We start from the raw sequence: 14,468 nt of genomic DNA, 5'->3' as shown, positions 1-14,468 counted from the left end.
TCCTGCCGTATCCTACAGACTACCCTCAGATCAATGCGCAGGTACCACCGGTCCATCATCCTCTCACTACCACAGCTCCATATCTCAACTCACCACGATCTGCCATGAAACATGAAAACAGAATCACACTTTAACTTATCACTATTGACTTAACTAATGTAATTTAACCCCCTTCTGATTCTAAACGTACATGTACGTAATGTATGTATGTTCAGGAAGGTTCTTTGATTCACAGTTCAATTTTACTTCTCATTCCTCCAAGTTCATTGGTTGCAGGCAATTCTTGTACTGTGCACAGAATTTAACATTTATAAAGTTCAGGCTTTGTAAATGTAAATGGTTACCACTCAGGAAGGTTCTTGTCGATTTTCAGAGAAAGATTTGTTGTAAGCTGACACCCACAACTGATTCCTTGTTTAATCAGCCACTTCAGTGTTTTGCCGAAGAAACTATCCACCTCAGGGTACTCCAGATGATAATCTCTTTCTTTCAGGTCACGACAGAGTGTCTTTTCTGTTTCGCTTATTTCAAGTGAAACATTAGACAGCCAGTCCTCTCCTCTTGCATGAACCACAAGGGCTTTGACCAGGCTGAACAAAGCACTCACAACCTGTCTTCCAAATGGGATTGTCCACAAGCTTGTCCTGTTCCAGTCCCAGCTGCTGCTGACTGTAGAACTGATCTCTCTCTCTTTCTCAGAGAGAAAAAAAGCCTGTTTGACTCTCTCTGCTTGCAAAACCACATGACCCGCTTAGAACAGCAAGTTCCACTCCAGACAGAATGCTTCTCCAACGAGTTTTTTCTACTGTTGCCTTTTTGTAAAAGACTTGGGTCTTTTGAGCACTCTCCAAATCTTTTGCAAATGCTGTTGGCCCCGACATGTCTAGCATGAGCAGAGCTCAAGTATTTTAAATAAGATCTGTTTTAAAATGTTTGTATGTGACCTACACTAAAACCTGCCCCAATTTATCTCCCAAAAACATATCTATATTCTTTCACACCTACAGGATCAAGCCTTTGATGTGAACTTTCGCCCTGAACCCGCTGGCCCACAGGACCAGGCTTCACACTTGGGTCTCTGTTTCAGTCCGGCGACCTACAGGATAGAGCCTCTGACATGAATTTTCACCCTGAACTTGGTGACCGATAGAACCGAGCTTCAGACCCAGGTTTCCTCCTTGTCCCCTGCTGCCTGCAGGACCGAGCCTCCGTCACGAACTCCCACCCTTGCTCCAGGAGTGCACGGGCCCCTCGCTCCACTCGCTGACTTTCCCAACCCTCCCCATCCTACCCTCCACCTCTTGATCCACTCTATGCTCCTCCCCTAAACCCTCCACCCCATTGAACCTTCCCTTAACTCCTGCCTGTTTTTCACCATCCTCTTCGACCTTCCCCTTTTGGAGACTGAACACTCTGTCCTCAGCAGAGGCTTCACCTTCGTTTCCCTTTTGCCCAAACCTTAATGAGTTCTGCGCATAAAATAATGTTGAACTTCCATCGGCTCTGCCTCCATGCTTCCACAACCACGATTCTCCGCCCCCACCCCCCACCACAAATCCTTTCTCCCACTTTTAAAGCATCTTCTTCCTCCTGGACTCCTCGTTTCATTCTTCTACCTGCTCTGGATCTTTATATTTACAACTGCCACTAGGACATCAACTGTATCGACTTCACTACTCCCCTCATTCATTCCAATCTCACCCCCTCAGAATGCCTGGCCCTCCACTAACTCCACTAGATGCATATTTCCCTCTCCGCCTTCTGCAGGGACTGCTCCCTCCGTGACTCCTTTGACAACTCCTCACTCCCCACCAATCGTTCCCTCGGCACCTACTCCTGTGGCCACACCTTGGGCGCACATCTCCTCCCTCAGCACCATTTAGGACCCTAAACAGACCTTCCAAGTGAAGCAACGTTTCACTTATGAATCTGCAGGGGTCACCTACTACTTGAAGTGCTCCTACTGTGGTCTCCTACATTGGAGAGACTGAACACAGACTGAGAAATTGCTTTATTGAGCACCCTGACTCTGGTGCAATAGCATGGATCTTCCAGAGGCCCATTTCAGTTCTCCACCCCATTCCCATGCTGACACGTCTGTCCTTGCTCCCATGTACTGCCAGACTAAGACCACTCGTAAATTGGAGGAACAACAACACCTTATCTCCTGCCTGGGCACCCTCCAACCAGATGGCATTAATAGTGACTTCTCCAGCTCCCCTGTCGTCTCTCCATTCCCTGTCTCCTTTTGCACAGACATGATGTATTCTACCTAATCCCTTGTATGCAATTAATACCTTTTGTTAGACTGGATTCCTCTCGCATTGTTTGAATTTTGAGACTTACTGAAATATCCTGCTTCAGCCTTTTCTTATTTTTCCATGAAGAAGGGCTCAGGCCTGAAAAGACAGCAATATATCTTTGTCTACTATAGACGCTGAAAAGACCAGCTGAGCTCCTCCAGCATTTCAGTGTGTTTACTACAATCACAGGGTCTGCAGCCTATCATGTTTCACCAGAACTAACCTGTCTGTGACACTCCTGAGATGTTTTCCTCATGATTTGTGTCCACAAGGCTGAAAAGAATTGTGGTTTGGGGATAAGAGAAAAGAAAATGACAAGAATGTCTCCCTATTATTATCAGGTTTCCTGTAGCTACAGAGTACACAACATGTCTACTTAAGGCGACATTGCCTGATGTGATGCCTCAATATTTGAATGAAACAATTTTGTGCAATTATTTAGTGCTTATACTAAAATTATTTATCTTTCAGGGGTCTAGTGCCATTGCACAATGCTTGCTCCTATGGGCATTATGAAGTAGCAGAACTGCTGGTACGGCATGGTGCTTCAGTGAATGTGGCTGATCTATGGAAGTTCACGCCTTTGCATGAAGCAGCGGCCAAAGGCAAATATGAAATTTGTAAACTTCTTTTAAAGGTATGTGCTAATTTGAAAGATTTGTATATAAATGCTTGGTGATTTTTGTCAGATACCTGGGTATTAGTCACATAGTTAGAAATTGATACAGGAAAATCTCTGCACAGAAATTTCTTTTTTAAATTGGGTAAACATCAAATTTCAGATTTATTGTCAGAATACATACATGGGCAGCAAGGTTAATAGTTGGCATAATGCTGTTACAGCACTAGCGATTTGGGATTAGGTTTGAATCCTATGCTGTCTGTAAGGAGTTTGTACATTCTCCCTATGTCTGTGTGGGCTTTCCCCGTGTTCTCCGGTTTCCTCCAATCCCTCAAAACAAACCAGGAGTTGTAGGTTAATTGTGTGGCCTATTACTATGCTCTATGTCTAAATTTACATTTTAAAAATGTTTAAAAATATAAAAATTTAAATGACATCACATACAACCCTGAGATTCTTTTGCTGGCCAGGCAGAATTGCCACTTAATTGGTAGTGCAAAAAAAACTACTCAATGTAAACAAATAAACCAACTGTGCAATAGAGAGAAAAAAAAATCAATAAATGCAAAAGTAAGTGTCCTTAAATGAGTCCCTGATTGAATTGGTTGTTGAGGAGTCTGATGGTGGAGGGGGAGCAGCTGTTCCTGAACCTGGTGGTGTGAGTCTTGTGGCATCTCTACCTCTTTCCTGATGGCAGCAGCAAGAGCAGAGCATGTGCTGGGTGGTGTGGATTCTTGATGATTGCTGCTGCTCTCTGACTGCAGCGTTCCCTGAAGATGTTCGTGATGGTGGAGACAGTTTCTCCTGTGATCTCCTGGGCTTTGTCCACCACCTTTTGCAGAGTTTTGAGCTCAGGGATATTGGTGTTCCCATACCAAACTGTGATGTAGCCAGTCAGCACACTTTCCACCGCACATCTATATAAATTTGCGAGGGTTTTGGATGTCATACCAAACCTACACAAAGTCCTAAGGAAGTAGAGACACTGACATGGTTTCTTCACAGTGTCATCGATGTGTTGAGTCCAGGAAAGATCCTTCGAGATAGTGACTCCTAAAAACTTAAATTTACTTACTGTCTTCTCCTCTGATTCCCCAGTGATCATTGGATTTATGGAGATATTACTATTAATTAGGTGGTTATGCCTGGTCAGGTGCAAACTGAATAAATTTCAGGTTGTAGTAGAAAATTTTATTTTGTGCTTTTCAAATTTGGAGTCAATAAGATTAAACTTCCCATCTCCAATTTGCATTATACTTTAGGATTTCATTAACAAAGAAATTTCTGTTTCCCTCGTTATTACAATGAGTTAAAACACGGAAGTGGAATCACAGTTAGACCTTTGATTAGATTTCATCTAGAATATTGTATTCAGGTATTCACTGCAGCTCATGAAAATATCTTGGTCTTAAGGTAAAATATATTGAAGGAGTTCATAATAAGAGCAAGAAAAAATAACTGATTCCTTCATCAAATACAAGCTTAAAAATAAACCTTGACCATTCATAGGTTATAACAGAAAGCATTTCCTCAAGTAGGTTTTTGGAATTTGCATTTCCAAAAAATTGTTGAAGCTAGGGCAGTTGAATTTATTAAAACTTGTTTTTTCTTTGTTAGATAAAAGTAACCAAACACATAAATGGAGTTAAGAAACTGATTGGCAATAATTTAAATAGTTGTCAGAATATAAATCATATTGTGGTACCCCTATTTATTGTTGTATGGTGCCATTATAATTATAATTTGGTCAGATAATGTAGAAATATATGTAAATATACTATGCAAATCATCTTCATTTTTTTCAGCATGGAGCTGACCCAACAAAGAAGAACAGAGATGGCAATACACCTCTGGACCTTGTGAAAGAGGGAGATACAGATATTCAGGACTTGTTGCGAGGGGATGCTGCTTTGCTTGATGCTGCCAAGAAAGGCTGTTTAGCTCGGGTCCAGAAGTTGTGTAGCCCAGAAAACATAAATTGCAGGGATACTCAAGGAAGAAACTCAACACCACTCCATCTTGCAGGTAAGATTTTACTAAGGTATTGTGCCATTTCTGATATATTGTCCCTTTTACTGGTTTATCCATTTACTTGTATCGATTCTTCTTTGTCTCTAGTCCATATTGTAGCAGCTGTGTTGCAGTCTGAAATGAAGAATGAGAAAATGATCAGACGTAGTTCAGTCGAAGTTCAGTAACAGTCATTTACTCACAGTCACCTGCAGCTTTTTAAAACCCCACATGTTCCAAAAGACATAATCGTATTGTGATGTCAAGATGTCACTCAGAACCTCCCGAGCCGGTTTGATGAAGACTCCTGTGAGCCACTACATGCCCCCCACCCCCCTCCAGAACCAGCAATAGGAGGCTAAACCTCTGGTGCCATTGTTGTCTACTGCTCTTGCCATCGGGGGTTGTGACAAGTGTCGATCACAGTCGAGATGAGCGGGCTTTAGTCAGTCAATCGTAAATGTCTCTGGATGCCCCCCAACAAGTAGTACGATTATTTCGTAGCACTCTGAAGGGACCCTCGTACGGCATCTGTAAGGGTGGCCCGTGTGCACCTCTACACACAAATACAAACTCAGTCCCGGAGTTCCTTTGGGATGAAAGGTGTCATTGTTCCATGCCTTGATGTGGGAACTGGGGCCAATTTTCCATGCCGCAGTCTGCCTAAGACTTCAGTGGCACCTCTGTTCTTGTTCCCAGGAGGATCGAGGGCAGCTCGTCTGCCCAATCAGGTCCCTGGAGGTGCCCCATCAGTGCAGCCTTCATGTATGGAACTGCTCCACCAGGCCATTCGACTGCGGGTGGTAGGCTGTTGTGTGGTGGAACTGCATTCCCAGCAGTCGCAACAAAACGTACCAGAGTGCAGAAGTAAACTGCGGGCCTTTGTCAGAAGTGATGTGTGTGGGTAAGCTGAACCAAGATTCCCAGGCAAAAATAAAAGCTATAGCGCATAAATTGGTCGATGAGTTGGTCATAGGAACTCCCTCTGACCACCTAGTGAATCTGTTGATGACCATTAACAAGTACCTAGACCCTCGTGACACTAGAAGTGGGCCGACAATGTCGACATGCATGTGGTTGTGTAAGATGGTTCCAGCTGTGGCGGCTGGAAAGGCTGAAGCAGCGCCTTCATGTGCCTTTGCATTTTTGCAGATTGGCAGTCCATGTACATTTTTGCCCAGTACCTGACCTGCTTTTTGAGTCCATGCCATACAAACTTGTTGGCTATCAGGTAGACCGTTGCTCAAATGGAGGGATGGGGCAGTCCATGAATAGCATCGGAAATGCAATGTCTCCATGCAGCAGGGACGACAGGGCGAGGCTGACCCATGGAAACATTGCACAGGAGAGTGATACCTTGCGGCCCAAAAGGCTGCATCCTCGAGTTGTAGGCTCATGATAGCATTTCTATAAGCTGGGAGTTCATCATCCTGGCGTTGTGCTTTGGCAAGCACCATGTTGTCTACACCCGGAAAGAGGGCACATACTGCTTGAACAAAGGAGTGGGACAGGACATCAGCCACCACATTACTCTTACCGAAGATGCGTTTCATCCTGGTTGAAAACTCGGATATGTAAGATGGATGGCATTGCTGGTGGGCTGACCAGGGATTTGGTGCCTTCATGAAGGCAAATATTAGCAGTTAGTGGTCACTAAAAACTCTGAAGTCCCTGACTTCCAAAAAATAGCAAAAGTGTCTGACTGCTAAGAATAGCGCCAGCAGTTCCCTATTGAATGTACTGTATTTCATTTCTGGAAGGCGGAGGAGCCTACTAAAAAACGCTAGAGGCTTCCATTGTCCATTCTAAGACCTTGCCTACTGCCACGTCGGGTGCGTCAAGGTGGTTGGTGCATCCATTTGTGAATGGACCAGCAATGTTGCCTTCGCTAGGGTGTTTTTGGTCTGCTGGAATCCTACTGTCGTCTCCTTTGCCCACTCAAGTTCTTTGGTACCGCTGGACATGAGATCAAAGAGGGGTTTCGTAATATGAGCTGCAGAGGGTAGAAAGCAGCGATAGAAATTGACCATCCCCACAAATTCTTGGAGTCCTTTGATTATATCGGGCCTTGGGAATTTGAGGATGGCTTCCATTTTGCTTGGCAATGGAACAACACCCCGGCTGCTGATCCGTTGTCCCAAGAACTTGATGGAGGACTGTCCAAATATGCACTTGACGGGGCTCCAAATATCCTAAACTCCTATAGACAACGGCAGAGTAAACGCAGATGCTGCAGGTGCTCTTTGTGGGAGTGGCATCGAAGGATACGAAAAGGAAGTCCATGCCACGCCCCACTGTGTCCATTAGTCAGTGGAATGTTTGTGCAGCATTTTTGAGTCCAAACGGCATTATCGAAAATTCAAAGAGGCTGAACAGTATTATGATGGTGGTCTTGGGCACATCCAAACACCAAGTCAATTTTAGAAAATATCCTGGTCCCATGAAGATTACCAATTAAGTCCTGTATATGGGTCATAGAGAAGCGGTCTGCAGTGGTAGCGTCATTGTGATGCCTGTAATCCGCACAAGGTCTCCAGCTGTGGCTTTGGGCACCATATGTAGCGGGGAAGCCCATGGGCTATCAGACCTGCGATTGATTCCAAGTTCCTCCGTTCTGTTGAACTTTTGCAAGCCACAACTTGTCAGGCAGCAGGCGTCAGGCTCAGAAATGTAGAGGTCCTTGGGTGAAGATGTGGAGTGCAATGCCATGTTTGCGTGTGGCAGTGGAGAACTGGGTAGTCACAATATCTGGAAACTCCGCGAGAAGTTTGGTGAATTCGTTGTTAGAGTGCTCCATGGCGTCTAGGTGCGGGGTGGGTAGTTTTCAAGGTGGAGAGTCTGGAACGCCTCCCTTTTAAGTCCACCATCAGTGAATGGGCTCTAAGGAAGTTGACACCCAGCAATGGCCAAGACACAGCAGCAAGAATGAACTTCCATGTGAACTTAATTGTTGTCAAATTTCAGTGGTATAGTCCGTGTGCCATATGTTTTTCATCATAGTGAGCACCGGACCTATGCTCCTGGTACAGGTGTCAAAGCCTGAAGGAGGAAGAACACTAACCTCCGCACCCGTGTCGACTAGAAATTTGTCCTGGGAGAGTTCGTCCCAGATGTAGGTAGGGTGTTATGGAGGCCAGCTGCTGTAGCTATGAGCGACGACTGGCCATAGTGTTTTCCCGGAAGAGTGCAAGGGAGTCAGCAGTAGCGAGCTCCAGAACCCCAGCATTGATGGTAAAAACATATGGTGGTTATCATTGAGTCGTGCTTGTCTGGGGGAACATGTGCCCTCATTGCTGTTACTCGTGGAGCCTGGGCCTTTTGGTATGATGCAGAATTAATTTCTGTGGGCCTTGCACCTTGCTACCTTCACAAGCAGCCTTTATTTGAGGGTTATCAACGTCCTCATCAGCCAACATGAGGCAGATGTCTTCTGGCATTTGCTCTAAAAACAACTGCTCAAAGTGCAGCAAGGTCTATGGCTGTCTGCCAGTGCCAACATGTCATTCATTAACTCAGAAAGGGCACGGTCCCCCAGGCCATCGATATGGAGGAGCCGTGCTGCTCACTCACGCCATGAGAGACCGTAAATCTAGAGAAGGGGGGCTTTTAGGTCTTTGTACCTGCCAAGAGCTGGTGGGTCCAGAAGGAAATCCACTACTCGACTGGCCGTATCCTGGTCGAGGGCGCTTACCACATGATAGTACTTAGTGACGTCCACTGAGAACTGTGCCTCAGCCTGCCCAAAGCAAACCACATTGAGTCATCAAAAAGACAGGCAGTTTGAGCAAAACCACTGCGTTGTCCATGTTGGGTCCAAAGTCCATTTGGGCCCATCAGGTTCACCAATGTAGTAACTGTGTCGCTACATTGGTGACCCCAACGAGAAAATTATCAGACATAGTTTAGTCGAAGTTCAGTAAAAGTTGTGTACTCAGTCACCTGCAGCTTTTAAAAGCCCACACGTTCCAAATAACATTGCATTGTGATGTTATGACATCACTCAGAACCTCCCAATCTCCCGATTAAGCTTCCGGAGAGCCAATAAAATATCCTATTTTCACAGTAAAGTTTTTCCAATTCTGTTCATTATTTATCCTATTTCATTTCTCAAAACTAAATTAATCATTGTGCTAAAGAGTATAAAGAAAGTGTTCATGTGATTTTATGAAGGATTTTAATCTTCGTATGGAATAGAAAAATTTGATGGGCAAAATTGGATGGGATGCCTTCATAGAGTGTCTTCAGGATAAGATAACCAAAGAGCAGGTTTTGCCAAATCAAGAAAAGTCCATCAAAATGAAATTAATTAATAACTTTGTCAGAAAGACAGCAAGACACCAGTGATCATAATATGATTGAATTGTACATTCAACTTGAGGGAGAAAAGGGTGTGTTCTGGACCAGATGAGAATATGAAAACAAAGGAAGTTGAATTGAACTGGCAAATTACAGTAAATTATCAGTCAATTGAAATGCAGTGGCAGACATTGAAAGTGTTCCAACAAGAAAGAGAAACTCCCAAGAGCTCATACCATTTGTAGTGTGGGAAAAGTAATAAAGTAGAATCAACTTTATAGACTGATTCATTATAATTTTCTGCACCAATTATATCTCACACCTCAAAAGGTACATAAAAATAAACCAGAATTTTCTATTAAGTGTTTTAGGTGTGGTATTGATGTTGGTATCTTTTTACATTCCACCTGATTAAGATCCTTTTGGATAAAATTGGGGGAAGTGTTGACAAAAATTGTGGAGGTGAACTTCCCTCTTGACCCAGAATTGTTTGTTCTGGGGAATTTGGCAGTTATAAAAGTTAACTTCTCCAGAAGTAGATCGTTGGATCATGGAAGGGCAAAGTTGTATTCCCCTTGAGAAGATTACTTGTAGACTGAGGAATAGATATAGTATGTTCATTAAAATTTGGCAACCTTATTTACATTACTTAAATGCCCAGATTATAGAATTTATTTTGATATTTGTCAATTAGTATACTCCTTAGTAGAAATTTAATACTTTTAAAATGATGTGACTCTTGAGATGTCGAACCATGCTCCTGTTGCTTTTTCTTTTCTATTTTCTTTCTTTTTATCTCCCTCTATTCCCTGCTGTCTGTCCCCTTTCAAATCTGGGGAAGGGGTGCTGTGAGAAGAGGGACTCTCCTTTTTAATTTTATTTTTGGACCTTATGAATGTTTTTCTATGATTTTATATTCAATGTATTACTATGTTTTTTTTAAACTTTATTTATTTGAAAGATCATTAGTAATAATACAGCATACATTCCATAAGGACAATTTTATATAAGTGTGTGTGTGTATATATATTATATATATATATATAAAAAAACAATAAAAAACAGCAAAAAATAAAAAAAGATTTTAACTTTTTTTTTAAATATGAGTCTCCACCCACCCTCCCACCCCATCAGCCATCTCTCTTAAGGAGAGCCAAAAATTTATAAACAGAAACTAAGAATATATAATATATCAAAATATATCTAAATGCATATATTCCAAATATGGTAAACACTTATTAACAAAAAAAGAATATTTGTCATGCAGATTATATGTAACTTTTTCCATAACAATACAAGCTTTCAATTCATTATGCCATCACATTATATTAATCACTATGTTATCTTTCCATGTACTTGCTACACATTTTCAAGCTACAGATAATGCTAAACGTACAAATGCAATTTGAAATTTATCCAACCCTAATCCCTTTAAAGGAATCATATAACCCATAAAAAAAAAGATGGATCTAGTGGTAACTTAATGTCATTTAATTTTTCCAAAGTTAACCTAATTTCTTGCCAAAATGGTTGTACACGAACACAAGACCAAACAGCATGTAAAAAAAAAAGTACCAGTACATGCACCACATCTAAAACAAGAGTCCAAATTACTAAAACCATATTTTTTCAATTTCTCTGGTGTTAAATACAACCAATGTAAAAAGTTATAATTAACCATTCCATACCGCACATTCGTCAGTTTAGTAACCCTATCATGACACATGTCTGCCCAATAGTCTTCAGGAAAAACAAAGGCTAAATCATTTTCCCATTTAAGCTAAGACTTCTCCCATTCCGGTTTATCCATATTGTCTTGTAATACTTGGTACATAACAGAAATATAACCCCTTTTTTGTTATAGAAGAAATCAAAGACTTGAATTCCATCAATACAGGTAAAATCATCTCTCTACCATACATATCTTTCACCAAAGCTCGAAGTTGATAATAAACAAACAAAGAATTTTCAGCAATATCAAAATGCTCTTTCAATTGATTAAAAGAAAGAAACTGTCTTTTTACAAAACAATCCTGTAACATCTTTATACCCAACTCTTTAAATAATTATTAAACATTGAAAAAGGAATAAGCTGATTGTTATATAATGGGGTTAAAATTGACAATTTACCTTTTGATCCTAAAATCTTTTTTTTAGTCCATACCTTTAAGAGATGTTTTAATATCGGCATATTATATTTCCGCAACAAATTTACATTCCATCGAAATATAAATTGATGCACCTCAACTTGAGAAATACAAGCCATCTCAACTTTAGCCCAACTCGGGGGTTGGTCCAAATCCATCAGTCTTCCAATAAATTTCACTGGGCTGCTTCATAATAATTTTGAAAATGGGGTAATTGAAGCCCACCTAACGCATACTTCTAAGTAAGTTTATATAATGCTACCCGCGGTACAATGTATTTACTATGTTAATTGAGTCTTATATTCTGTATTTTCTTAAAACATAAATAAAATATTCCCAGAAATGTAGAATCAAACTTCGAGAAAGTTTTTGTCATTGAGCAATACAGCACAGGAACAGGCCCTTCAGTTCACCATGTTTGCACTGAACATGATGCCAAATTAAAATCTCTTGCACTTCATAAATATCCATCTATTTCCTGCATGTTCGTATGTCTATCTCTAAGCTCTCGAATAATACTGACATATCTGCTTCTACCATGTCCTCCAGCAACCAGTCCCAGGCACTCATCACTCTGTGTGTGTGTGTGTGTGTGTGTGTGTGTGTGTGTGTGTAAAAACGTGTCCTGCACATCTTTCTTAAAATTCCCCACACCCTCCCCTCACCTTAGACACATATGCTCTCGCCTTTTCACATTTTTACACTAGGGTAAAAAATGGACAACCTGCCCTAACTCTGTCTCTCATTGAACCATAGAACATTACAACACAGAAATAAGTCCCTTTGGCTTTTCTAGTCTGTGCCAAACCATTTTTTTTTTGGCCAAGTCCCACTGACCTTCACCCAATCCTAGCCCATGTATTTGTCCAAATTCTTCTTGAATATTAAAATTGAGCCTGCATTCAACTCCTCAGCTGGCAGCTCATTCCACACTCAAGCTACTCTTTGTATGAAGTTGTTCCCCCTCATGTTCCCTCTGAACCTTTTCCCTTTCACTCATAACTCATGTCCTCTGGTTTGTATCTCACCGACCCTCAGTGGGAAAAACCTATCCCACCTGTCTCATAATTTTAAATACCTCTATCAAATCTCCCCTCATTATTCTATGCTCCAGGGAATAAAGTCCTAACCTGTTTAACTTTTCTCGGTAACTCAGTTCCTGAAGTCTGGATAACATCCAAGTAAACCTTCTCTGCGCTCTTTCTATCTTATTGATATCTTTCCTTCAGTAAGGTGACCAAAACTTCACACAATACTCCAAATTTGGCCTCAACTTTACCATAATATCCCAACTTCCATTCTCAATACATTGATTTATGAAGACCAATATGCCAAAAGCCCTCTTTACAACCCTATCCACCTGTGATGCCACTTTCAGGGAATTATGTATCTGTATTCCCAGATCCCTCTGTTCTACCACACTCCTCTGTGCCCTACCATCTCTGTGCCCTACCATTTAATGCATATGTCCTTTCTTGGTTTGTCCTTCCAAAATGGAACACGTCACACTTGTCTGCATAAAATTTCATCTGCCATTTTTCAGCCAATTTTCCATCTGGTCGAGATCCCTCTGCAAGCTTTGAATCGGTAAATTTTCAGATGGCACTGATTGGTTTTCAGTTTACCACATTATCATCCAGATCATTGATATAGATGACAATAATGGTCCCAGCACCGATTCCCCCAGGCACACTACTAGTTATAGGCCTCCAGACTAAGAAGCAATTGTTCACTCTGGCTTCTCTCGTCCAGCGTCTGAACCTTCCTGACTAACAACCATGTGAGACCTTGTCAAAGGCATCACAGAAGTCCATGTAGGCCTTTCCTTCATCAACTTTCCTGCTAACCTCCTCAAAAAATTCTTTAAGATTGGTTACTTACCACTCACAAAGCCATGCTGACAATCCTTAATCAGTCCCTGGCTATCCAAATACTGTTTTATAAGAGGCAGATTTAGGGCAGACAGTTAATCTTTTACAGTGTAAAAATGTGAAAGGCTAGAGCATATGCATCTAAGGTGAGGGGGAAGGTGTGGGGAGCTTTAGGAGAGATGTATGGGGCAATTTTGTTTTACACACTGGTTGCTGGAGGACATGGTGGAAGCAGATATGACAGTAGTATTCAAGAGCTTCTAGATAGACATATGAACATGCAGGAAATAGATGGATATTTATCAATTGCAAGCAGCAGAAATGTTAATTTGGCAACATGTTCAGTGCAGACATGGTGAGCTGAAGGGCCTGTTCCTATGTTGTATTGTTAAATGACAAACATTTTATATTTGATTCTACTTTAATGGTATGAGCTCTTGGGAGTTTCTCTTTCTTGCTGGAACAGAACACCTTCAATAAATAACTATTGACGTCAGGGTCACCGGCCTAAACTTCCCAGGGTTACTTTTGCAGCCTTTTTTAAAAAACAGAACATGAGCTACCTCCAATCCTCTGCCACCACATCCATGGCTCAGGACATTTTAAATTTTTCTGCTAGAGCCCCTGCAGCATTTACTCTAGCCTCCCTCAAGTTCCCTAGGAATATCTTGACAGGCCCTGGGGATTTATCAACCCTTATTTGCTTTAAGGCAGCAAGCACTTCCTCCTCTTTAATCTGTATAGGTTCCAAGACCTCGCTGCCTGTTTTCCTTACTTCCCTTGACTCTGTGCCCATTTCTTGAGTGAATTTTGATGCAAAAAGAACATTTAAGATCTTTCCCCATGCATACCTTGGCTCCAAGCATAGCTGACCACACTGATCCTCAAGGGGAACAATTTTTCTCTTAATATACCTGTAGAAACCCTTAGGATCTTTCTTCATAATTTTATGAATTTCCATCAGTCTCCCCTCAGCTTTCTACATTACAAAGAAAACAACTCAAGTTTGTCCAACCTCATCCTATAGCTCATGCCATCTAATCCAGGTAGCATCTTGGTAAATCTCTGCTATACCCTTTCCGAAGCTTCCACCTTCTTCCTATAATGGGTTAACCAGAATTGCACATTATATTGTGGAGCTCTGCTCCATCCTTTTCTCAGTCAGACCTCACAAACAACTTCTGATCCAATGTACTTCAAACCATACACCATTTATTCA

The 14,468-nt window shown here is 41.7% G+C and overlaps 1 protein-coding gene and 1 long non-coding RNA gene across 4 annotated transcripts in view; one reads left to right on the top strand and one right to left on the bottom strand.

Moving 5' to 3' along the window:
- tnksa (tankyrase, TRF1-interacting ankyrin-related ADP-ribose polymerase a) overlaps positions 1-14,468 on the top strand; it is a 166,866-nt gene that overhangs the window by 114,998 nt on the left and 37,400 nt on the right. For all 3 annotated transcript variants that reach the window (XM_069925464.1, XM_069925453.1, XM_069925473.1), the window contains 2 exons: positions 2,775-2,940; positions 4,731-4,950. In XM_069925464.1, coding sequence (XP_069781565.1) covers positions 2,775-2,940; positions 4,731-4,950 — 386 coding nt within the window. The remainder of the gene's footprint in view (positions 1-2,774; positions 2,941-4,730; positions 4,951-14,468) is intronic.
- On the bottom strand, positions 4,941-8,627 carry LOC138757731 (uncharacterized). The gene is made up of 2 exons (XR_011353864.1): positions 8,556-8,627; positions 4,941-5,070 (listed from the first exon to the last, which is right to left on the bottom strand). It is a non-coding gene; the product is annotated as an uncharacterized lncRNA (long non-coding RNA).

The sequence above is a fragment of the Narcine bancroftii genome, chromosome 1 (genome assembly GCF_036971445.1).
Source record: "Narcine bancroftii isolate sNarBan1 chromosome 1, sNarBan1.hap1, whole genome shotgun sequence".
NCBI classification, from domain to species: Eukaryota; Metazoa; Chordata; class Chondrichthyes; order Torpediniformes; family Narcinidae; genus Narcine; species Narcine bancroftii.
The sequence above is the reverse complement of the archived record's forward strand: the minus strand, read 5'-3'. Positions and strand labels throughout refer to the sequence as shown.